This window comes from Acanthopagrus latus, chromosome 7 (genome assembly GCF_904848185.1).
Source record: "Acanthopagrus latus isolate v.2019 chromosome 7, fAcaLat1.1, whole genome shotgun sequence".
In the NCBI taxonomy this organism is placed as follows: domain Eukaryota; kingdom Metazoa; phylum Chordata; class Actinopteri; order Spariformes; family Sparidae; genus Acanthopagrus; species Acanthopagrus latus.
In genome coordinates this window covers 28,450,563-28,476,535 of record NC_051045.1, presented here as the reverse complement: position 1 = coordinate 28,476,535, position 25,973 = coordinate 28,450,563, and the positions used below count along the sequence as shown (strand labels likewise).

The window sequence follows — 25,973 nt, the reverse complement described above, 5'->3', positions numbered from 1 at the left end:
GCCAAAACAAGGAGGAGACTGCTGAATGAGGAACAGGCAGGAATGAGCTGAGGAGCTCTGAGCCTGAGGCATTGCCTGCATTTAAATGTAAATCGTTACATATAACTTTGTAAATTTCAAAAACTTATGCACAAATTTAGCAAACAACAATTCATATTTGCATTATAACTAATGCAAATAGTTCATTAAACATATTTGTGGTTTTCACAGTGAAAAAAAATCTAACTTCTTCCTACTCTGATTTTATGTTATTTTATGATTTTAGGTCCATAGTGTCCATAGCGAGGTTGTGCTGAAAATAATGACACCAAACAAGGCAAGGTAAATAGTTTTTAAGGTGAATAATAATGGTAAAATCAAAAGTAGTCAAAAACAGCCAATTATATCCCTGACGTCCCACCTTCAAACTCAGCCTCATTTGGCCATCCATGAAAAAACTACTTAACCTCCCACTTTTTTATAGGAATACATACGGGCAATGCACTAGTTAAGAATAATACAAGAAAACAAAAACAAAAACAAAACAAAGCAAACAAGAAAAAAATAAAACAAAACAAAATAACTAAATTGGAGAGTGCGAGATATTTTGCATATTTTTTTTTTCCTTTTCATGTTCTTTCCCTTCTCCCCCTTTCCTCTCTTCTCTCCTCTCCACCCCGTCATATATTGTTTTAACATAACTTATTTCTTAAATCTGGCAATATTTTTACTTAAAAAACATAATCATAGTATCAAACTTAGTAGTAGTTAATATCTCCTTTTTAAAAAAGGAAGAGAGAGAGAGAGAGAGAGAGAGAGAGAGAGAGAGAGAGAGAGAGAGAGAGAAGATGAAAATAAATAAAATAAAAATAAAAAGTAAATAATAATAATGATAGTTACAACAACATTAATATCAATAATAATAATAATAATAACAATAATAAGAAGAAGAAGAATAATAATAATCTTCATCGCTTCCAAACATGTTGAATTTCGCTGGATAGATTATGTGAGATTTTACCTGGTTTTCCTGTAGGTGTTTTCAGATGGGGTACAGTTGGTTTCTTTCTTGTTGTATTTTTGTGGTAAAGTCCCAGTCAAAGTAAATTCTTGTGCTTTGAAAAAGTACTTCCCTTTTCTGCCACGCCGATTTGAGAACTTGTTGTCTTGTGTCCCAGTCCAGAAAGCACACAACAATTGAGCATGCTCGTCTATCTCTGTTCTCTGCACGCTGGGCCACATGGTGCACTCGGATGATTTTTTGGTGTCTTTTACCAAGTTTTCCAGAAAGCGTATGTCTTCACCTTCTGCTCCTTCTTTCACGTTGTAGATCCTGATGTTGTTTTGCCTTGATTTCTTCTCTAGATAGTCCATTTTGATGGTTGTCTCTTTCAAGGTCATCATTAGAAAGTTATTTGTTTCTTGTAATGTATTCTCTCTTCACATTGACGCACTCTTTCCTCCAACTCCTCCATTCTTTCTCCAGTGACTCAGACTCTTTTGTTTCTCTTCGAAAGTTTTTGAAATCTTTTCTGAGTTTTCTAGCTGTACAGTAATTTCATCCGTGAATTTTTGTAGTAATTTTTACATCTCGTGTTCTTTGTCTCAGATTCGTTTGTTCATTTTACCTTCCGTTTGCTTCTTTGGTTGCGTAGCTGTTCCTGAGTGCAAATTCATTCCATATGCAGATACAGTAGTTGTGCCTTTCTTTGTTTCCATTTTTCCTGTCTTTCTTTAAGACTTTCTTTAAATCACGTTTTTAGTTCAGTAGCTCTAATTGGGGAGATAAGGAGCCTATGGTTTAAGCTGCCATCATCTGTATGCGTTTCTGCCAGAAGCCTCCTCTGTCTTCTTGATTGTGACTGGACAGGCCTCAAGTCCCTGTCCATTTCTATGTGACGTGGGTTTGCATGAGGTACCTATCCATCAAGCGTATCATCTACAGTAGATGATACGCTTGAAGGATAGGTACCTCATACAAACAAATTTCAAAGCTATCTCTTTAAAATGTCCCATGACCCTGAAAGCACACTTAAAAGAAAAAGGGACTGAGGCTGAAAAAAATGGAAATAACATTGAACTGCTGAACTGCTCCAATCACAAACAAGTGCTGTCCCACCTATTCTGGGATATGAAATGTAGTTGAGTTTGTTGAAATGTTATTTAGTATATATCAACTTGAGAGTTTCTTTAATGTGGCCTGTCCATGAGCTTTTACTGATGAAAAGAACATTAAAGCTTTTATGCCCATTCTCCTCTCCAAAGAAGGATGACTGTGTGTACCTTCTTATGTATTTCACTGAATTACAACATTTACAAGCAGTCTTTGCTTGACTTTTTGTGCTGTTCTATTTTTTCCAGCTGCTGTCCTGCTACCTTGCACTTTGGCAACATAAAGCAATGCTCCACTATGCCTCTGAAATGTGCTCTGTGCCTCACCTGGAAGAGAGGACTACTTATGCCATTGGCCATGAACAGTTTATTAAGAACCTAATCCAGAAGTGCAGGTAGCATGCCAGGTCATTAGCATTGTTCCATCCCACATTTTTGCATGTTATATAGGACCATCGGCTACCCCAATGTTTGAGATTATAATATATCTCTATAAACGCAAGGAATCACTGTCTGTCTGAGAGTTTCAACATGGCTGCTGCATGATTCAAGGGTGTGCAAAATAATAACAACGTTAAATAAATAATTTCATAAATGCTTTACCAATTCCTCTAGCACTGTCAACCATAGCCACTATAGCCATGTGCGCACCAGAGCCAATCACTGCAGAGCTCACCCCCACGACATACCTTAAGAAACAAATGGATTCATACCTGCAGCAGAGTGAGCTGGACTGGGATTTTGCCGGCAGTGATACAGACAGCGACAGAGATAACGAGTTTTGAGAGTTGAGAGATTTGTGACATATAGCGTGTTTGGAGTGTATAGTTAGTGTGTTACATAGTATTTAGTGTAGTGTGTTTAGTGTGTAGTGTAGTCGTTTTTTTTTTGTGTTGTGAGTCAAAACAAGGACTGTGGAACAGTGGACTGCTGAATGTGGAACAGGCAGGAATGAGCTGAGGAGCTCTGAGCCTGAGGCATTGCCTGCATTTAAATGAAAATACATATGCATATACATATACATACGTATTTACATATATACATTACATATAACTTTGTAAATTTCAAAAACTTATGGACAAATTTAGCAAACAACAATTTGTATTTGCATCATAACTAATGAAATTGGTTTTCACAGTAAAAAATCTAACTTTTTCCTACTCAGATTTTATGTGTTTTTGTGATTTTAGGACCATTGTGTTAATGTAGTATGTCAAAATGAAAAACATAACTGTACAGTCACACATGTGAGGTTGTGCATTAGTTACTAAAATAAAAACATTTGTACATATACTTTTAGTATTGATGAAAATGCTCATAAAGATCCCATTCTTTTGGTGGACAAAGCGCATGATGTAATTCATTTTCAGTTTAGCTTCTGCTTTTGATTGTTGAGACATGGTTTGCTAAAATCAGTCCAATTAAAGCTCTGCAGGACAAATATAAATGTTGGAGCCTGAAAAATCAATCCAGCATGGATTCAAATGAAAATGTTGTCTGACATAAGCATGGTTATATCTATTGGCAAGGCCTGCCAAAGCCTTATGGAATCCATTTTAAGACAGCAAAGAGGAAAACAGGCCATGCCTGTGTTTTCATGCTGTGGCTGCAGACAGTCTGCAGAAGTGGAGCCTGCACTGTGTCTGTTGTTTTGCCAGATCTCTGCAGGCTTTTCTCTCCAAAGGTAAATCTTAAACAAGGGCTGCAGTCAGATCCCGAAGGCTATGCATTTGCAACAATCAGAACAATGTCCCTGGTGGATAAAAACGCCACGTTGGGAACACGCAGAGGGGGATGTTTTTCTTTACTGGTTGCAGAAGTATTCTGCGAAGATCGCACAGCATCTACTGTTTGTGTGAAAATATGTAAAGTCAGAGTTCCTCTCAGCCTCTATTAGACCATGAGGGGTTAGACTGAAGTCTAACTGACAATCAAATGTGTTTTCGGTAAGAAATCAATGATTGATCTCATTATGTTTTTCAGTTATGGCACAGAGTGTTGACATCAATGCTGTAATATGATTGGTGCACAAGATTACGTTATTTTCAACAGCCCTGAAAGTTGTTATTTACACTAGTATATTGTTTTAACTGAGCCGACATTGTTTTTTGTTATCAATGAACCTGTTTACCTGCAGAATGTTCCAAACAGTTTTTTTTTACTTTCACATTTCCCCAGTCTTTTCTTGCTCCTGTACCAAGTTCACAATGAGTGTGTATTTACATAAAACAATAAAGTTTATTAGTTTGAACATGAAAAATATTGTCATTACACTATATTGAACTGGGTTATAATTAATTGCTGTCAAACATTTATTGAAGTGGATTACATTTCAAGTACTTTCTAACGAATCTTCATTAAGAGGTGTGCAGGTCTCAGTTGACTGATTCACTTGTGCTCTAAATTATTCACATATGGTTGACTTTAATGATGGCAGTGATGTGAGTTGAAGAAGCGGTACTTACTCATCATCTGGTGTTAGCTGCACTGGTTCATTAGTAAACTGCGTGTCAAAGTTTTCGAGGCCGTAGTCATCAGAGATTTGAGGTTTGAAGGGTGGCGTCACCTCTTTCTTCTCCAGCTGAGTAAAAAGAAGCACATAAAAATGCATTATGTATAACAACTGTTTTTAGTCAAAAATGAAAAAAACAAAAAAACAAAAGGTTTTCATCACATCATGTGCTTTAAATTTTGGAAACTTTCTTCAATTGCAGGACACTGCAGTGATCAAACTGGAACAAAGCAGAAGCATCACTAAAGATACAGAGTTGTAATATTTAACTCTGCAATAGTTAATTGTCCGCCCCTGGTCACATTTTACAACCTAGGCTTGTTATCTAGTCAATAAACTAACTAGAAATAATAACTAATAACAACTGATAACAACTATAAATACATTATGCTCCAAAGTACTATTGTTCTCAATCTCTCTCTGACAACTATCAACCTGCTTCTTTGCACCCCTCCCGTAATGCGCTGGCACCATGGTACATTATCAAGATGTTTTTCTAACATGACCTCATTGCACACCTACAGCGTGATGAGATGGAAGGCAGAAGCCTCAGCTCCATTGCATGATGACTGAATGCGCTAGCTATTATGGGTTTTATTTTAGGTTGATTTAAACAGGATCATGTCAATGGCAACCAGTTGAGGATCACCCACAGGAAGTCTGTTTTCAGAATATTAAACTTCTTTTTTCCATGAGTCATCAAACTAATCAAACCTTTTAGGTTTACATTGGAGAGCTTTGTCAATGCTAAAGAAGGTATTTGCAATTTTGCTTTGGCATACAAAAGATCCAAAGAACTTTGATTAATGTCTGATTGTTATTATCATTTTGTGTCAATTTACTCAAAGCAAAAAACATATTGGAGACTCATAATGGTTATGCAAGTGAAATACTTAAACTCCAGGATGTCCGAATTGTTTCTTGGAGTTTGTTTGTTTCTCAATGAGCTAGACTTGACCCATCTATAGTATCTAATTAAAAGATTTTTCAATTTTCCACTATTTTTACAAGGAGTATGTGATAATCATTTTATCATTTACTCAATTACAGAAATAACGAGACGACATGCCCTTGTTTTGTTGGTGGCAGTAAATTAAGGTAGTGCTATATCAGGACTAGGTTTCGGGGGCCGGGTCGCGGGGGCAGCTGCCTGAGCAGGGACGCTCAGACTTCCCTCACCCCGGACACTTCCTCTAGCTGCCAAGTAGGCCTGCCTTATTGCACAATCAAGATACATCCAGATACAGACCTTGCCACTGTAGCATGTTGTTGCATGTAGGCTGCTAGCTTGGAGGTTGTTGTGACAAGAGACTTTGAACAGTAACACGCAGACAGCAGAGAGGGAGGGAGAATGCCAGAACAGAAAAAGTTGGCCAAAGGCAGGCTGCTTCCTGTGAGTCATATTACACTGAGCGTTGTTGTTTCTTTATTACTATGAACATACACAATGTAGTTCATTTTGACTCAATCCCACATGCTTCATCTGGTTACCTCACCAAATGTGGACTGAAACTAGTCCCTAACAAATGCAATATATCCTTCTGTTTGAGTAAGATTTGATTAAAACTACAGTGAACAGCTGTCAAAGGAAATTACTGAGTGTTGTTTGAAAATATACAATATAACCATATACCATATACAATGCTCAATCATACTTAATTGTCATAGTATAATGCCAAGTTAGTTAAACTTAAGTGATTTTAATCTTTCCATTTAGGAAGTGATTGTGAATCAGTTCCACCTGCTTTGGTGCAAATCAAAGTGACAACAGATGCAATGGAGAGGCAAAAGAAAGACAACTCTCAAAAAGATAATGGTTTTGCATGTGGGGGTCACAGACAATTGGTCTCTCCTTATTCTTACAGCTTGATTCTTCTCTAGCTTCCTATTCTGCTAGTATCCTTGTCCCTTCTGTTAGCGAGATGGTAACTGCAGCCCAATCAGGTTGCACAGGTATTCCAGTGCCACCAGAATGGCACAGCCATACGTGCAGTCACAAGAAGGTGCTCAGCACATTCTCAGGAGCATGGAGGAGATACAAGGAGGTTGACCTTTACACAAGGAGAAGAGGGCAGGGCCATAGAAGGACATCAACCCAGCAGCAGGACCGGTATCTACTCCATTGTGTGAGGAGGAACAGGAGGAGCACTGCCAGACACCTACAAAATGACCTCCAGCAGGCTACTGGTGGCATATTTCTGACTTAATTCTCAGAAACAGACTCCATGAGGTTGGTATGAGGGCCTGACGCCCTTTAGTGGGACCTGTGCTCATATCTCAGCACTGTGCAGCTCAACTGGCATTTGTGAGAGAACACCAGAACTGCCAGGTCCACCATTGGCACCATGTTCTCTTCACAGACAGGAGCAGGTTGACACTGGAGATGCTGTGGTCAATATTACACTGCCTGTAACATCATCCAGCATGACCAGTTTGGCGGTCAGTCAGTGATTGTCTGGGGAGACATATCCTTGGAGGGTCGCACAGACATCCATGTCATAGCCAGTGGTACCCTGACTGCTGTTAGGAATCGGGATGAAATCCTCAGAACAACGATTTCTTCTTTAGTTTTGCTGCTGGAGAATTTAACAACTATGGATCTCAGGGGAGAATAAGCCGGTGGCTTTGGTCCCAGTGCGTGATGCGCATGCTCGATCTTTAGGTCATCGGTTGGGGCAACTCCAGTTTTTCCCTCAGTAGCTTTTCCACGAATGTTATCATCGATGTGGAGTTGCTCTCCAACCCTTCTTCAATGCCATGAATTCTTATATTCTCCCATCTTGCTCTTTTCTCTTGATCTGTTAGCTCATTTTCAAACTTAGCCTGTAGCTTTAGCAGTTCCCTCGTAGCCTCCTCCAGCTTAATGGGCCATCGTCCAACAGGTCTTCCAGACCCCACAAGGTGAACTGTTACACTGAGAGCAAGACCCTTTTTAAGACTACAAATATGTTTTTTTGTTATCTTAAAAAAAAGTAATAGCAGGTACAATAGAACATGAAAATACAGACAAAAACAGTAATAAAAACTGTGTGCTAACTAATCTAACAACGCACTGAATAAAGTAGGCTTTGTTTGGAAGAGCCAGGATCAAACTGATGGTGCTGCAATCTGCAGACAAGTGACTGTACAGGGCTGTCCACACAAAGATCAATAACTAGTCTATAATAATAAAAATGTAAAGAGGGGCACCAAGAACGTGCTGTCCAACTATGTCAACAGCTTAAGAAAATTAATATTAATGGATAGCATGGCATTTGATTACCTTACATTGCGTTTACAAAACATGTAGGGCCTGCTTATGTACATTCAAATGATCTCTTTGTAGTTTTTTCCTCCAGTTAGTTATCATAACAATGACAGAAATAAAAAAAATAAAAAAATAGAATTTGACACTTATATATGGCAACAATCACAGTACTGTACTAAAATCCCAGTATCCCAAATTATCCCAAAGAATCATTCATTCTAATACATCAAAAGATATTCTTTTCTATAAGTTTACTAAAATCATGCATACTGTGCTGAATACACAGGATCTTAACTGTATCCACAATGTAACCTGATTCTCCACAGTAATCACAATCCATCAGCCCAGGACATTACGTGATGTTTGCTTGTATGGCAACAAGTGGCATAAGCCTTTAAATTAGCTAATTTAGCCCCAATGTCTAAAGAACAATAACACATAGAATTACAATTTGGCATAGTTCAACAAATCAACAAAAACTACTAATGGCCATTGTCCAAACAAATTATGTATTGTCATAGGGTAGATTGTCAAAATTTTTAAAAACAGTTCAAATCCATGAGGAGCTACATTAGCATTAGTGATGACTGTCTCTATAAGTATGCAGTTACCTATTGTTCCCACAAACAATGTAATATAGCTGCACACCAGGGGGGATTCAGAAGTGGGTATATGCATTGCAGAGTGAAAAATATGTAGCTGCACATCTTTAGTTTATTTAACTTAGTTCACAGAAGAGCTGTTATATTAACATAGCATTAGACTACATACATCCGATGGAGGCTGAAAAATATGGACAGCGCCACTCTGCCATTGTTGAGCACATTGTGGTAAATTGGGATATAAAGTTGTAATGTTGTAATTGACTTAAAATTGCCTTTATGTGAAACAATAGGAAAAGGAAAGGAACCTCACACATTTAGGATGATCAACAGTGACAGAGCCTATAACTAAGAGTGTGATATACAGTACTTTAGGCAAGTTTAAACACTGATTCTTTTCCATATAGTCATATCTCCTACAGTAAAGGATGGACACCCTGTTGCTAAATGTCTCTGTTGCAATGCAAAGAAGGGAAAGAAAAACAACTGAATGGAGAAGGTTGAGGCAGTAGAGTAATTGTGCCCAAGTGATTCTGCCAGGAGAGTTTTTGTCTGGTTTGTTTCCATGGTTTCACACCAGTCCCTCATCCTGTTAAAATGTGCTCTGAGGACATTTTCTGAGAACACATTGAAGTCAGGTGGGCACAGATTTGCTCTCCATGTTGTTTTTGGTTGTTTCCTAAATCCACGAATATACTGCTTCTCAGAAGCTTGGTTAGAATTAGATTGAAAGGAGACTTAAAATAAATGTAACTCAATATGTTTTTGAATGCTAATCCAGGTGTTGTTAATAAGTACATTAAACATACTCATATGAATATACAGTCTTTGGCTGTTTCTTCCAGAATTTGCAAAAAAACAAAACAAAACATACAATAGACAGTAAATCTATGATTTAACTTGTAGTTATGGTAAAAGATAGCTGAAGTCAGTCTGTGTGTGTGTGTGTGTATGTGTGTGTGTGTGTGTGTGTGTGTGCGTGTGTGTGTGCATGTGCATGTGTGATGATAAATAGAGGATCAGAAAACAGAGAATTTGAACAAAAGTACGATACAATTTTCAAGTTCTGCTTTGTGACTACTCAGTAGCAATAAATACATTACTCAGGAGACCACACCCTTCCATGAGCTCAGTCTTTGTTATTGTGACCACAAGAGATTCCTGACTCGTCTTGCAGTGTTGCAAAGCTACCGTGTAAATCTGACCACAGACAGACAGACACCGGCAAAATACTCAAAATGGCTTCTGTGGAAGAACCTGTTGCGAAAGGTGTCACCAGGACCACATTTTGCCACGATGACAAACACTTACACACTCAAAGGGTGAAATAATTGAGTCTACGCTGTCCCAGCTGGTAATAAATAGAGGCTTTGTACTGTGATGATTCCACTGGCCATGTCTCTGTTACCTGGTGCGTGCCTCTGTTTTGGGCATCATCCATGAACCTCTTATCGGACTGGGAGCTTTTCAAAAGCATAGCGTCATGCCTGCCTGGTGTTGTTCACTTGCTCAGACTGTGTTTATTTCATAATTCTTTTGTGCCTTTTCCGTAGCTGTGTAGGCTACATACTTTAAATCTATCATTAGATCTATAAATCTATATAGACTGTTTTAATTGTGTTTGTTGTTAATATTAGAGTCTTTTTCATTGTGCTGTACAGCCCCACTCTATGCTGTTCCACTGTCTGTCTTCCTGTCCGGCTCCATCTGCTCTACTGAGATGAAGTGGCTGCATTTCGCTTCCATCAAAAATAGGCCTGGCTCTTATTCTCTGTGGAGCAGAGCAGAGAGCCGCTACTGGGACTTTGCAGAAATGTGCTGGCTGCAGCCAGTGGAAACATGAGCACTGTTAAAGTGAAACTCGCGCCAAAAAGCAACCTAGGCTTTGTTTGTGATTGAATATGAGTCAGACCTTCATGTAAAATCATAATTACAACAAAAGAGGCACTTTTAAGATTTACTGTAGTTTCGTTTTCGGGCAAGCTAAATTTCAATGGAGTGCATGCGGCACTGGCACGCTAGCATCAAAATCGCTATTTTTCAAAACACTGAGAAAGCTTGAGACAACATGAAACTTTGCTCGTAGTATCACCAGGGTCTCTACATATGAACACGAGCATTGAGAACATTGTTTGTGTACACTGTTTACAAAAAGAAAGTTTTTTCAACTACTCACCGTAGTAGCTGGATCTCCAGCGTGCTGCCGTCATGGCAGACAAAAAGTGTCAATACCCGAGTGCGACCTAACAGGAAGGCTTGAGGAGCGGTCCACTATCACTCTCCTGTCTGTTAGATCGCACTCGGGAAAACGAAAATGAAACTGCAAAATCTTAAAAGTGCCTCTTTCATCATAATTATGCTTTTTCATGAAGGTTAGACTCATACTCAATTACAAATAAAGCCTCAGTTGCTTTTTGGTGAGAGGTTCACTTCAAGAACCGCCGCGATACATCCACTGCAGCACCTCTGAACTATGCTGATGGCCCTGGTGGACCTGGGGGTAAGAACAGAAGTAGTGTGCCATTGTGCAAAGAGTCTGACTCTAATACCATAAACCATGATTTGCAATCCAAGCCTCTGGCCTGGTTGAGATAAGCTTTGAGCAAATCCAAAGGTCTGGTGAGCTACATTCCTTCATATTTTTCTTGTCCAAACTGTAGTCTTCAGAAACAAAAGAAACTGACTCAAGAGAGACACTTGAGGACACTTATCAGATTTTGCACAGCACTGTCTGGACACAATAAAGGCCTCATACTACTTTTTGCACCTCAGTAGTTCCACATCGACATCCCCACATCCACTTTGATGAGTAGAATCGATGGACTGAAACACTTCTCGTTTAACCAAGTCGTTTCAGTTGTCCAAACCTTAGCTACAGTGGTGACAGTTGTAAAACTCTTATTTTGTGCAGTGTGACATACCTATTTTGATGTTTTAGTAAGAATATTTTTGAGGAATCTATTTTGCTTTCCAGTACCACTTCTTGTTAATTAGTTGTTTCCTGAGAGTGTGGTTGGATTTAGTTTCTAGAAAGGGCCCAGTTCTCTTGTTCTTCCAGCAGTTTCTGAGCTTTATTAGTGTTACTGGTTCAAAGCATTTGTGAGAACAAACAACAAAAAAAAACTTACTTTCTCTCCATCACATTGGCCTACCTTCCCCCAATCTCTGTCTCTCTTTCTGCTAATTTCTTTTTCAGTTTTTTCAGCGCCTACCTACACTCCTCTGTCAGTTTCACCCCCTCACATCCTGTCTCCATCTTTCTCTTCTCTGTTTGTCTCTGTCTTACTCATTGTCAATTCTTTCATCTTTTCACATCCCTCTCCACTCTCCTCCTACTTTCCCCAGTCTCTCTGATGTGTTGTTGGGCAGGCTGAAGCTCTGTGTGGTGGTAATGAAGCGCACTGAAGGCCAGGAATGAGCCCAATACCTTTACACAGACACACACGAGAAGTGCCCCTGAGGGCAGTGGGGCACATGAAAGAGGGAACTGAGCGCCAGGGCTATACAGACGATCCATGGGTTCTAAGATCACAGCAGCTGTCAGAATGTGTGTGTGTGTGTGTGTGTGTGTGTGTGTGTGTGTGTGTGTGTGTGTGTGTGTGTGTGTGTGTGTGTGTGTGTGTGTGTGTCCATTTCCATGGCATCAACGTTTTCAGGGCAGGCTTGGACGATATGACAATCAGCCTGATCTGAGGCAGTCAGTAATGTGACTGGAGTCTACAGTCAACACATGTGATGCCATTATTCACTCACACACACACACACACACACACACACACACACACACACACACACACACACACACACACACGAACATTATATCACTTGATTGTACATTCTGAGTGCAGTTTTAGCTCTCTTCCTTTTCCTCCATCACAGAGGTGAAGTACCTGAAATGAAATGTCGTTCACTATACAGCATCTGCTTCTGGTACAGGTGTGCTGTCAGGCAGTGAACATCCCACAATGAAACCTGCTAATGTCAGACAGGTACTCACTGGAAATGTACATTTTGTCCATTTAATGAACAGTGGTGCATTAACCTCATCAATTAAAAACATGCTACTGCTCCAAATCATCCTGTAATATTTCTTTCTAGTTAGGCTATGGCATTTGTTTACATGTTTTTAGTTGTTCTTAACTGTTGCCATGTGAACACAAATGAACAAGGAGAGAAATGCAACAACTGTATTAAATAAGTTTCTGAATCAGACAAAGTGAGCAAATACCAATAAAGGTCTAAAAAGGCCCTTAGTTGCCTTTTTAGATAGAAAAGGTGGCACATTTGCTCCAAGGTAAGGGCGGTGTAGTTTCTGGGCTGTCTTCATCAAAGGTGTTGGCATGTAGTATGCTGATAAAAGAATTCTGCGGAGGCAAGGCTAGGTGGAATGATAGAGCAGTCTTTATTAAAACAGACTTCAAGTGGCCTAGCGTCCGAGCAGAGTGTGGCCGCACATCTGGTGTTCTCCAATCTAGGGCAAAGTAATGCCAAACGTTTTGCCCTCTGCCCTATCAGAACTCTTACGCCTTCGATCTTAGGAATTCTACCAAATGTCACCCCCTCCAGTCTCTACTCGTGGGATCCTTCTTAAAGTCCCTTGGGCAGTACCTGCCTACTCCTGATTGGTCACTGTGGTGGGTTGAAGGTCCATCTATCCAATCGACTAGAAAAGGAGGTGGTCCATCTCCCATAAATGACTAAATCTGTTACTGTCACTCCTTCGGTCTTGTACCCCTAAATTACCTAAATGAGCCCTCTATACTTTTCTGGAGATGTATGTGTTTAGATATCATCCTCCATCTGACACAGGAGTCATTTTAATCCCTACAGTGGCCTTGTCCCCTGCTAACCTTTGACACACACACAGCTGAATGCTGGCTTCAAGGTCCCTTGGAGCTGTGAGCCCCGTATATTCTGCATTCCCTTCCTCACACAAGGAGGAGGAACAGGTCATATTTAAACTGAGTTGAATTAAAGGCCAGAATGTGTTGCCGTCCAGAAACCTCAGCGGCAATGTGCCAGCCCGTCTTTCAAAAACGGAGGCATAATATTCCTCCTTTTCCAAAACCCGCCTCTGGCGTGGGCGTAAACATGTGATGTGACGTGAAGCTCAAAGTTGGGCTGTGAACAGGGACAACAAATTTGTCTTCAAAATAAGATCTGAGCTTTACATTGCACCCCATTGGAGTTTAGAACTAAGTTCTTAGCGGGGGGGGGGGGGCGCTTTTAATTTGAAAGTATCGACCGTTCTGAGCTTGCTGCTACAACAAGTGGACAACAAAGACTGCTGCAGAGCCCGAGGAGACTGACTGCTGTTTCTTGGTTTTAAAACTCCGTGGCTGTGGGTCGTACAACAGTGCAGGTCATTGACTCCTCCGCCCATCTAATGCAGAGGCCGGCACATTGACGCCTCGCTTTTAGATAGCAGGTGAGCTGGAAATAAGTGTACCCTCTGAGGCGGAAAATTGGCCGATCAAAACAGACCCCCAATTTGCCGGCCTCCGTCTAAAACCACGGACCGAGCCGCCAAAAGGATGGGCAAATTGGTGGCATGGTGCCTTGTCTACAAACGGCTACTGTTACTGTGGTGGCGTCTCCCTACAATATCATCATGTTTGGATGCAAGCTGACCTAGAAATCAAACCTTTTTTGCTTTCACCCTTACTTTCTGTGTATCGTTACTTTGGACAATGATGTCTTTAAAGGAGTCATCACCCGGAAATCGCAATTTCTCTTGTTAAAACGTGCATATTGGTGTTGGACCTCAGTTGAAACTTGTCTGAAAAGCTGGAGTTTGAAAGTGGCTCAGTTTTTTCACTTTAGCTCTTCTTCCAAACAGCACGAGATTTTGACTCTGCTCCTGTGGTGACGTTACCACAAGAGGTTACCACCCCCCCGCCCTCCCCCCTTTCGCAAATTTGGGGCAATACTAGGCGAAGATGGCTTCAACCCTGCGTTTAAAAAAAGGGGCGATTCCAACTACCAGGGACGCACCTGCAGTGCAATCAGTAAGTCTCGCAGCTTGTGTAAGGCTATGCTTTATTGTGTCTGAGACCCTGAAATGATGGTATACCGCTGTCTGTTTAGCAGAAAGGGCAGCAGCTAACTGATAATCATACTAACACTAGGTGCTAACGAGACTAGTATAAACTTTGAACCACCGATTGATATTAATACAATGCACATCCGGACCAATCAAAACCTCGTGTAATCTCGCGTGAGAAAGTTGTGGTATGAAAAAGTGTCAGAAAAAGCTCTCTGTTTGATTTTTTTAATCTTTTATTTTTCTAATAAATTTAAAGAATTGATCCAAAGCGATCCAAGGGGGACTGGATACATAAAAAACCAGGTGATGACTCCTTTAAATAGGATCCTGGGCAGTTCTAAGCTTCTTTAAATCGTTACTTCATGAACTGTGCCCCTGTCTGTGAACCAGAAGAACAGTACCATTACTACTGAAACTAATACTATCATTATTAAAGTAATTCAGACCCTGTGGGTGACCTGTAGCTGGCAGTTTATTGATCATTGCCAGGTGATTTGATGATTTATTTAAACAATAAATCATAAACTAATGTACAAAACTGTTTTGTAATTATTAAATATCACAGTGCTACATCAAACGACCACTGAAAGTATTTAGCAGACATGCATGGGATATTAAAACATCTTTGCCGCTCAACTTTGTTTAGGTGGAATTTTGCCTCTTTCTTTTGTAACAATGCTTTGTATAGGTTTCTGCATAAAAAAACATTTGGTTAGGGTTAGGAAAAAGAGATCATGGTTTGGTGTAAAATACCTGTTTTGGTTGCCAAGATCAATGAATGAAATGAAATGAAATGAAATATGGACCCAGTGGTGTGACTTAAACTGCAGCTGGCTGTTTGGCAGCATTGTTGGCTTGGAATAATGCCACTACCATCCCCTCAGCCTCCTAGTGAGGGAGGTGTCTGATAAGCATATAATGTGAATGTGATATGCCATTGTCTGTCATGGATGTATCTGTGGTTTACAGAAACGTTAACTGCTAAAATTATATCCTGGCAACTGGGCTGGAATGTAAGTGGATCTGGTCACTGACAGCAAGAAACAAACTTGAGGCAGCCAAATCCAGTAAACATCATCCATGTACTGCAAATAGGCACATGACACAGTTGACAATAATAGTCAGCTGTGTTAGGTAAACCAGGCTGTGAGAAATATTTATATTCTACAAACCAGTAAGAAAACACTATGGTTGGAATGGCCAAATGATACAATTTTTTAACCAAAACTCACACTCTTGTCTATACCCAAATGCCAATTTGAATTCTGCTCGGAAGCATGCTAGTGTCAATATAAATCCAAAAAGCAGGTTAAAGAAAATGAATAAAGATGCATCCTCAACATAAAGTAAGGGAGATGGAGATAATCTGTGTGCCTAAAAATGATCTGTATGTCAACGGAAGAAAACTCACAACAGTGAAATTCAGGTCTACCCGCTTCCAAATAAAACATTTCTTCTCAATGCTTATCAACCTGACAGTTCTGTGGCAGTAAAGAACTGTGGATTTGAAGAGGGCATAAAAGAGGACGGCAAATAAATGATATTCAAATGTGTCATCTCTTCAGAGAGAAAACTCAGAGCTCCCTCAGGAACTGTCTGATGAATATTAATACATGGTAACAACAGGCCTGTCAGGTCTGGAGACAGGTTTCTAGTTTGAGGGCAGAGAGCGTCGCTTCTCCACCTCTCACAGCTTTGTCAACTTGTTTTCCCTCTGCACTACATGGGAGCTTTGTCGTTGGGCTCAGGATTTCTCTGCTTTGATATCTTTCCCCAGTTTGCCTTTGGTGTGTACTTCACAGGCACTGTGGCAGCCTTCATTAACACAATATGACAATTGTTTGCCTGCTCTTTTAGAACAGTAGACTACCTGCCACCTGCCTAATTGTCCCATGAGGGACAAGACAACAACGAAGGTAGAGAAATGGCCTTAATTCATCTTAAATCAGCATTAGGTAATGTGTAATGTCTGATAAAGTAGCATTCTAAAGGGCATACAAAAGTGTAGTTGCAATGGTGTAAAAAAATAATTTGAGAAAACTCTAATCTCATAGAAAAGGATCATTTTGCTGCGAATTAAGGTACATGGAGAATGTGTGGTAAGAACTCTGATTGGTAAAAGCCATGAGCTGAGCTGCTGAGGTAAAATTGCAATAAGTTAGCAGTTGTGAAATGTGTGAGAGATTGTGTTCAGTTTTCTGTGCAAGTTCTATTTTATTCTCACCAAACCAGCTAAGTTAAGTGAACCTAAGACGATCAGATACACTGATGATTCTTTTTCTCTCACTGTTGGTGTGTTTCTCTCAATCATGCTGTCATTATTTGTGTCTCCTTGGCGTAGCTTTCTCAGTAGAGCTAGCCCAGCTGACTTTGTTGAAAGCTTCTGAGGCTGAACACAGCTAAGTAGCAGATACAGTATGTGCCGTGGAGATGAAGACAATTTTAAATCAGGCAAGGGAATGCATGTCGGACGGTTTTGCCTTCTCCCTTCACTGGTGACCGGACACTCTCAACTAGTGAGACAGTTGGAAGTAGCTGTCATAATGACAGTGAAGCACACTGCCTAATTTACAGAAAAACACATGGGCTCAGTCATATTCCAATTTGGTAGACATCACCCAATCCTGGTGAGACATACTGTATGTCAGAGTTTTTTTTAAGGGAATTGATGAGGTGGACATGAAATATAAGATGAGTGATGTAAATATAATAAAACACTGCTGGTTTACGTTAGATTGTACAGTATGCCAGTTACACTGACTGTGGTATCATTATGCACATTAGTAAAAGTACTTGCATTTATAAAAGTAATTTTACATATTTCAGGAGTGATGAACTTTATTATTCTTTTGATTTACATTGAAGCATCAAGTTAATGATCTTGCAATATGATACTGAATTGTGAAGCACTTTCTAATATCTGTTTAAATATGAGCTCTATGGATTAATAATTGATCAGCATTCTGATGTTTAATAATGATGATTGAGATATTAGAGTGTGAGCCCCAGGTTTATCAGATCTGCCCCCACTATTGAGTCATGTCCTGTAATATTTGTGGGGTATTATGGTGCTTGGTGTGGGTTTTTGCGTTGTGCTTACAGAGTTATGCTTGCATGGAGAGGCTGGGTGGAGCTTTCGATGACCGAACATGCCGTCACATGCACACCTGGCAATGAGTGGCTGCTGATAAGACCCTGCTCTTCACGCTACCTGCTGCCAGGTGATTATATCTTCTTGATATGGTACATGGCTCCGATTAGACTGTCGCTCACCTCGACTGCTAGCTGTTTCATTTCGTTGCTTGAAAGGACTAATTACTCTCATGTTCTTCCTAGTGATCATCTACTGGTCGGCTTCCTGTGCTCCCTGCTCCAGCCTTCCAGCCCTGTGCACCTCTACAACCAGCTGACTCTCTCTGTGCTCTCCAGTGTATTGGTGCACCACACCACCAGCTACCATGAGCTACAGCTCTTGCACCTCCGCCTCCACGCTACCAGACAGGGACTCCACCTGAGGCACTCAACTCCCTCACCATCCAACTCCTCGTGAAACCAATAAATCACTTCCGAAAATATTTACAGCATCAGTGTCCGCATTTGGGTCCTCACTCTACCACCCACCGTAACACACTGAAGCACAGCTCAATGCCTCCCACTTGTCTTTGACTTTCAATTAAAGTTAAATTGATACTACTAAATGGACTCATACTGGTTATTTCACTAGACTTTACATTGCTCAAAGATGATATCTTGAACTCTGAGCAGCATGGTCTGTTACTTGATCTTCTGCTGACCTAATTGTTTCATGTTATGTTTCTAAAGATATACATTTGACTTGACTATTACAGTGAGGATGGTTTATAGGTAATGTGATGAATTACTATTATAGGCAGTATTCTTTGTATTATCACAATGGAAGTGTGTAATTAAAGCTCTTCTGAAGCCTTTGGAGAACCTCACTGATGGATCACAGTTGAACTGAATTGTACTTTTTTCCTAAGATCATCCATTTTTTAACACACACACACACACACACACACACACACACACACACACACACACACACACACACACACGCACGCACACAAGCGCTCAGGGCTCCACCTCACTCGTGCATGATCAGGTCATAACTAGGAGGCTCTGTGTTCAACTCTTGATATAAACAGTCGACACATACTATGAAGTTTGACAAAGATGCATCAGAATGCACAGTGACAGCTATGCAATATGTGCAGAGCTGATTGGCATTAAATGTGGGCGTTCAGTGTTTGTTCTGTCTTTCTTGTTGTTACATAGTTCGCAGTGAACTGACAGGTTGTAGAGTCAAACCCAGGATCAGCTGCCAGCAGGTGTCTGTCAGCCATCGATACACAACCTGATCCCCCCCAACAATGCATTTTTCCTAAGAAGAAGATCACCTTTGAATATAGTTCAGATGTTGGAGTCTGATAATCTTCTTGAAGTTGAAATGTGATCCATTCAAAATTCCTTTGAGACCCATGTTCAATTTGTCAAGAACAAATACCTCTGTAACTTTAGTCTAATAATATTCAAGCAGCATTCACTCATGCACACAGTCAGCCATATTAAAGTAAATCTCACATTAAGGGCATACTATGCAGGATTTGTGGGTTTCTGTTTGCACTACACCATTCAAAGTTGCAGTGAGGGACACTGGAGACAGACACCTGATTGTTGAGTCTCATTTCCAGGATATCAAATACTGATGCTGTGGTTAGCGAGCCACCAACCTTAAGCATTGGTATTTAACAATGTGGGAATGAGACTCAACAATCAGGTGTCTTTCTCCAGAATCTCTAGCCCCATTCACACTAGCGTTTCAGTGCGGGGATCCTGTGACAATTCTCCACCTTCTCCTATGTGTGAGTCTCAGAGGCAGCGAGGGGTGAAATTTAGCTCTGGTGCTGATACCCCTCTGGAGGTAGTATCAGAGGTGCGGCATTGGTGAACTGAAACAGTGAGAATGGATAAGCCAGCAGCGTGGAGTGAGTAAACAGATAATTCACTCAACTAAATAAAGAGAAATGCCCCGCAAAGCAACATTACAGGACCAAACAACAGTAACGTAGTAACTGTAACTGTCTTTGGTAACTTATATGAGGAAAAAAAGGAGAGAGTGTTGCAGGGGTTCTTTTGGTGAGGAGTTCACCAGGAAGTAGAGAATAACCCGCCGTAGTTGCCCAGAGTGCCAAGTCAACGCCCCAACACAGACCTATAGGAACCCCCAAGTCCCTCTGCCTATCATAGAAACCCCCTTTGAGAGGGTAGGGATGGATATTGTGGGGCCTCTACCAAAGAGTGCTTGGGGGGACCAGTACATTTTGGTCTTAGTCGACTATGCCACACGGTATCCAGAAGCCATCCTCTTAAGAAAAGCTGATGCTAAACAAATAGCAAAAGAACTGGGTCTTCTCAGTAGCTGAGATGGAATCCCCACGGAGATTCTGACAGGTCAAGGGAACCCGTTTATGTCCAGGGTAGCCAGGGAGCTATGTGATTATTTGTAAGTGAAACAGATGAGGACCTCACCCGCAAACGGGTGGACTGGTGGAGAGATTCAACAAGACTCTCAAGGCTATGCTGAGAAAGGCCACTGATGAGGATGGAAGAAATTGGGACCAGCTCCTCCCCTACCTGTTGTTCGTGGTTAGAGAAGTTCCACAATCTTCTATTGGCTTCTCCCCATTTGAATTGTTATATTCCCACAAAACTAGGGGTCTGCTAGACATAGCCAAGGAAGTGTGGGAGTAGCAACCATGTCCTCACTGTACCATGATTGAGCATGTGGTGGGGATGCGAGACCGGATGGCTACTGTGTATCCCATTGTGAAGGAGCACATGGAAAAGGCACAGAGAGAAAGAGTGCCACCTGGGACAGCCACCTATCTTGGGTGCAAAAGGTCCTGGACTCCCTCCACCAAGCTGGCTTGACAGTGAATCCAAAGAATTGTAAGCTGGCCTTTAGTGAGACAAACTACTTGGGGTATACCATCGGGCATGGGCTCATCAAACCCCAGGAGGTGAAGCTTTGGGCCATCCAGGACTAGCCCCAACCGCTGACAAAGAAACAGGTGAGGTCCTTCTTGGGTTGGGCAAATCTTCTATAATAATAGAAGATGCATACCTGACTTTGCTATGGTAGCTGCTCCCCTGACAGAACTGACCACAAAGAAGCACTCCATGGATGGTGAAATGGACTCCCACAGCTGAAGAGGCGTTTGGCAACCTGAAGAGGGTGTTCAAAACCTGACTTCAGTAAGGAGTTTGTGGCCCAGGATACCTCCGAGGTGGGTCTGGGTGCAGTGCTAGCCCACATCAAGGAAGGTGAGGAACACCCAGTTCTTTATTTAAGTCGCAAATTGTTGCCCAGAGAGAAGAACTATGCCATGGTGGATAAAGAGTGCCTTGCCACAAAGAGACCAACAGCAGGGTCACTAGGTGGTTCCTAAGCCTCCAGGGGTTTAACTTCTCTGTCATTCACAGGCCAGGACAGCGCCATGGAAACGCAGATGCCCTGTCCCACTGGGATGCAGTCTGGGCCTCATTCAGCCTGCTGAGGACGTCAGGCCCAGGGAGAGGGATGTGTGGCATCACCAGGGGGCAGGTGTTAGAGGGCTGCTGCATTCCCCTTCAGGCTCTGCTGCAGCCTAACAAAATGGCCGCAGCACACACTACGCTTCCCAGCAGGCTTCACTCCTCTGACAGGTGTAGGTGTTTAGGCCACCTGATTAAGGGAGAGGGAAGGAGAACAAAGCCCTGCGATAGACTGGCGACCTGTCCAGGGTGTCCCCTGCCTTCGCCCTAAGTCAGTTGGGATAGGCTCCAGCCCCCCCGCGACCCTGCAGAGGATTAAGCGGCGTACATATAATGTGTACAGATGATGGATGGATGGATGGATGGATGGATGGAAGGAGAACAAAGCAGAACAGAAGGCAGAGAGCTGCTGTGCTTTGAGGAAAAAGGTGTTGGACAGCAACGGCGGACAACGACAGCCACAGGGAAAGTACTTTCAGGGAAAAGGGAGGAAGATGGACACTTTGTGTTGAGACTTTGTTGGGGTGAAGGAGAACTTAAAGGGTGCTCCTCCTTTAGGTGTTTTCAGTTGGACTTTTATGGGATTTCTGTGTGGAAGAATAAACCGTCTGCATTGATTCTTCTGGTTTTGGCTTGTTTTTTCAGTTTTTGCACTGCTCCAGCCTAACCTGTCTGGATTACCTCTCATGACCTCACAGTAGCTGCAAATTTCCATTTTCACAAGAAATATGCACTCTCTGTCTGTTTTCATCAGTTGCCTCAGATGTTTTTTTGCTGATTCTTGTCAAATTTTAAGTATCCTGCTCTTAGGGGCAATAGGTCAAGCAGCAAATCAGTGTCTGTAGGAGCAGTATTTTTGGGTAGCAGGGGATACTATTTTAATATTCAGAAGCATACAAAGCATAACTTCACAGGCACATGTAGAGCACTACCTCTGGCAAGGAGGTTTGATTTCACCAGTGTCCTTTTGTTGGTTTGTCAGCAGGATTACACAAAAACCAAAACTTGAACACCATTAACTTTTGGTGCCGTAAAGAGACAGATCCAGGAATTTTTGCTCATTTCCTAAAATAAATAAAGTTTTTGTTTTTTTGAGGGTTGCTTTGAATGTGGTGTCATCTTGGGTTTTTTTTTTCGTGAAAAAGAAGTCAGCAACACTGGTAGCATGTTATTAGTTGTGACTGTGTATGTATTGTTGTTGTAGCTATTTTGTAGCAAAAGGGTTGTTCATTCCACCTCTTTTTCAGGCAAAAATATGTATATTTTGAAAGATGACAGCATATTTTGTTTAAAATGTTCAGTACGCTGAATCAAATGCAATAAACAACATTTAGGTATCATGTTTCCCTGTCCTCATTCAGCTCTTACCTGATCCCAGTCTATACTGCGGAAAAATGTGTGTGACTTGATATCTGTGAAGCCCGTCTGGACCTGGCAACCTAGCCGCTCCTTAGGATCCTGTTGAGACCAAGACAGGTGGTCAGGAACAATGGTATTTTACAGCAATGTGAGATTATTCTCTCTATTTCAGCTTTTTCTAGTAGAAAAAGCAGGCTTGCTGTCTGGTTGAGCCTACTTTATGTGGACCGTAATGAAGTCCAGATGGGTCAAAAAGAGACTTTCTCTTATAAAATGTTACTTTACACTGCTATGAAGAGAGTGAAGCAATTTGTGATAATGTTACCCCTAGATGTTTCATCATGCACTGTATGTATGTATGTGTGTATGAGTATATATAGCTTCCTCTAACTGCTTAACTTGGACTGTGTTCTGTTCATCAGAACAATTATGGTAATGTCTTACAGAGGCAAAGTCCATGTGAAAAGCTGCAAGGCTGTTAGCATTAACAGAGGCACCCTCTTGCATCAGAGCAACACTAGGACGTCACACATATGAAAACAGTGGTTGAAATGCAGAAACAAACACCAAAAACTAAATCTAAATACTGTAAGACTGTGTAAATCATACACACCAACATTTAGAAAAGATCACTATATTTCTTAAAGGAGTACGCCACCCCCAGGTGAAATTGAGTCACTCCCCGCAGTCCCTAGTGTTGGATGAGTGAGCCAAAGCGTTTTTTAGCCGACCCAGCCATTGTCCTAATCTAGAAACGCCGCGGTTAGCTTTAGCTTAGCGTAGTCGCTGTAATCCGGAGTGTCCAGCTAGCATGTCGTTGCAAAAGTGAATCAAATAACTCAAGATTTTTTGTAATTATTTCTCGTGACCTATACATTCATATTAATGCAAATTAACACGAAGGGATTTACTAGACCAATTTATATCTGGAACTATTTGCGGCCACAACACAGGCAAAGCACCGCTACCACGCGCAAAGACCTGAAACCTGAGACCAGCACCTGAAAACCCTCAACTTCCGTCAATACACTGACAGCACGCAGCACCACAACTTCCAGTGTTACCTGCATGTAGTTGCAGTAAGAGAAGAAGTTGTTGCAGTAAGGTTGTTACGTTAGTAGTTTGAAGTTAGTTTCACATCTACTGAGGAAAAATGGTTATTTGCTGTGTGAAGGGCTGCGATAACAAGCAGAGGACATACACGAACATAATGTTTCACAGAATTCCAAAACCAGTGGAAATCTTTGGCTTGCTGTCCTCGGCATTCCTGCAACAACACCAGTGGATAAAATAAATCAATATCGTGTTTGCGATGAGCATTTTAAACCGGAGGACTACGAAGAGAAAATGCAGTATGCTATGAGAAAGATGCTGCTACATCTGAAGGATACGGCCGTCCCATCCATTTTCAGTACAGAGGCAGAACAGAGTTCATCATCCATGCCTGTAAGTAACGTTATAATTTTTACCCTTCCTTGGTTTATACATTGCTAACGTTATCACTGAAACTTCGTTAGTCGTTAGTCCGACTCGCATTGTCGTTTCCTAGAGGCAGAGAACTTAGTAGCCACGCTGGTGTATTGACGGAAGTTGAGGCTTTTCAGGTGCTGAGTGGTGTCTTTGCGCGTGGTAGCAGTGCTTTGCGGCGTTTCTAGATTACGACAATGGCTGGGTCGGCTAAAAAACACTTTGGCTCACTCATCCAACTCTAGGGACTGCGGGGAGTGACTCAATTTCACCTAGGGGTGGCGTACTCCTTTAAATTGATGGGCCACACCAGAGTTTTTACAGTTTGTATTTATTTGACTACGAATCACTTCTGCTTCCTCTAAAGACCTAAAGTTGGTTTATGGTTGTAGAACAAGAAGAATTATCATTACATCATGCATCTTTGCACACTACATGTGAGCCTTTCTTACCCTCTGGTGCACATAACCTACAGGTTCTGCCGCTAACTCAAATACAAAAATCTGAAATGATTGGATATCTTCTTTGTATCAGCCACGAGAAGCAGGCTTAATGGTACTGGCTGATAAAAAGCATGCCATGTATCCCATTAATTTAGCTAAGGTACAAAAACTGACTTCAAACTTCAAACTTGTCTGAGTGAAGGATAACTCTGGTGTGCATGCCAGGTTTATTTTTTTGTCACCAAATCCTTTTAAAACACCAAAACCAACAATGCTTTGACAAAAAATGCTTAACTGTTGAAAATGGAATTACTTCTGCTTTCTATTTTTAGGAACATATATTGAACTTAAGCACAGATTTTATGAAAGTGATCCTTTAAGTTGAGACACTCTGTGTACAATTGACTGTATGGCTGAAACACACAAAAATACTGGCATGGATTCCATTACAGTAAATTGTAGATTCAAACTGCGCCCTATCCTAAGTCCTTCCAGCTTACTATGGTCATAAAAAGTTTCACTTTATTGTAAGGCATACACTCAGGCATTTGGAGCAAAATAAACATAACAAAACCAAAGTTCTTGGCCATGGTCCCACACAAAGTAATGTGACTGAGCAGCAGTGTACACGCATCAAGAGACAAAGGATTGATGGGGAGTGCATGGCTCTCACCTTGTTTAGAAAGCCCTTGAGCACGCTGGCAGCTTTCACTGACAGAGACCTTGGGATGCGAATAGGCTTCTCAAGAATAACTGTTGGCAAAAAAAAGAAGAGAGAGGCGGAGAGAAAAGAAAAGGACAAGCGTGAGTAGGGAGGAGGATGATTCACAGTCCAACCTGCCTGTGGGTGACCATGTCTGCTGCGTGGGAGACAAAGGAGGGGAGGAGATACAGAGGACACTATTCTGTTCTTTTCTCTCACTTTTACGCACAGCCTTGAGACTCCCACAGCTCAGCAATGTCACATTAATGAGAATAAAAACATTCTGAGATATAGTTTATCCCTCAAAACCCAAATCCAAAGATGTAGCGCTGCTACACACTAGTGCTTCACACTGAGGTGACCAGAGCTGTTTCCCTTTCAATCACAGCTCAAGGTAATGTGACCAATATGTGCTCGATGGAGACATGGTTACTCCAATCCAAACCTAATGTTGTAGAATAAACCAAGTGGCCACAGTGCCAATGATTGCAGCCATAGGCACATCATTTGTGAAAAAAGGTATCAAGGTCACTTATTTGTAATTTTCCACAGTGTGCAACAAAATGACACACACATAGAACATTTATATTTTTGGGATAGAATTGGATAACAAACATTAAATTAGATCAAACATATACAGTCATTACATATGTATGTATCGGTAAAGCTGATAAGTTAAAGTCTTGGGGAGGACAGGAGACTAGTTATTTTACACTGCAAGGCAAATTATTGCTACTTTCTTATGTTTGATGACAATAAAGCAGTAAATAATGTCCCCCATCTGTGGCTCATCTTAAATCATTAAAAACATACCCTCTCAAAATACAATGGAAAAACTAGAATGGCACTCAGTATACCTCCACCAAGGCCCAAAAGTCCCTTTTAATTCAATCAAGCCTTACCCTCCCTACATCTAAGGTCATGCGGCATACACTCTTCTGTGCACTC

At 41.2% G+C, this 25,973-nt stretch overlaps 1 protein-coding gene across 4 annotated transcripts in view; it reads right to left on the bottom strand.

Moving 5' to 3' along the window:
* Positions 1–25,973, bottom strand: part of prkcz (protein kinase C, zeta) — a 172,298-nt gene that overhangs the window by 12,297 nt on the left and 134,028 nt on the right. For all 4 annotated transcript variants that reach the window (XM_037104253.1, XM_037104254.1, XM_037104255.1 and 1 more), the window contains 3 exons: positions 24,996–25,075; positions 22,422–22,511; positions 4,557–4,672 (listed from right to left, as the gene is read on the bottom strand). In XM_037104253.1, coding sequence (XP_036960148.1) covers positions 4,557–4,672; positions 22,422–22,511; positions 24,996–25,075 — 286 coding nt within the window. The remainder of the gene's footprint in view (positions 1–4,556; positions 4,673–22,421; positions 22,512–24,995; positions 25,076–25,973) is intronic.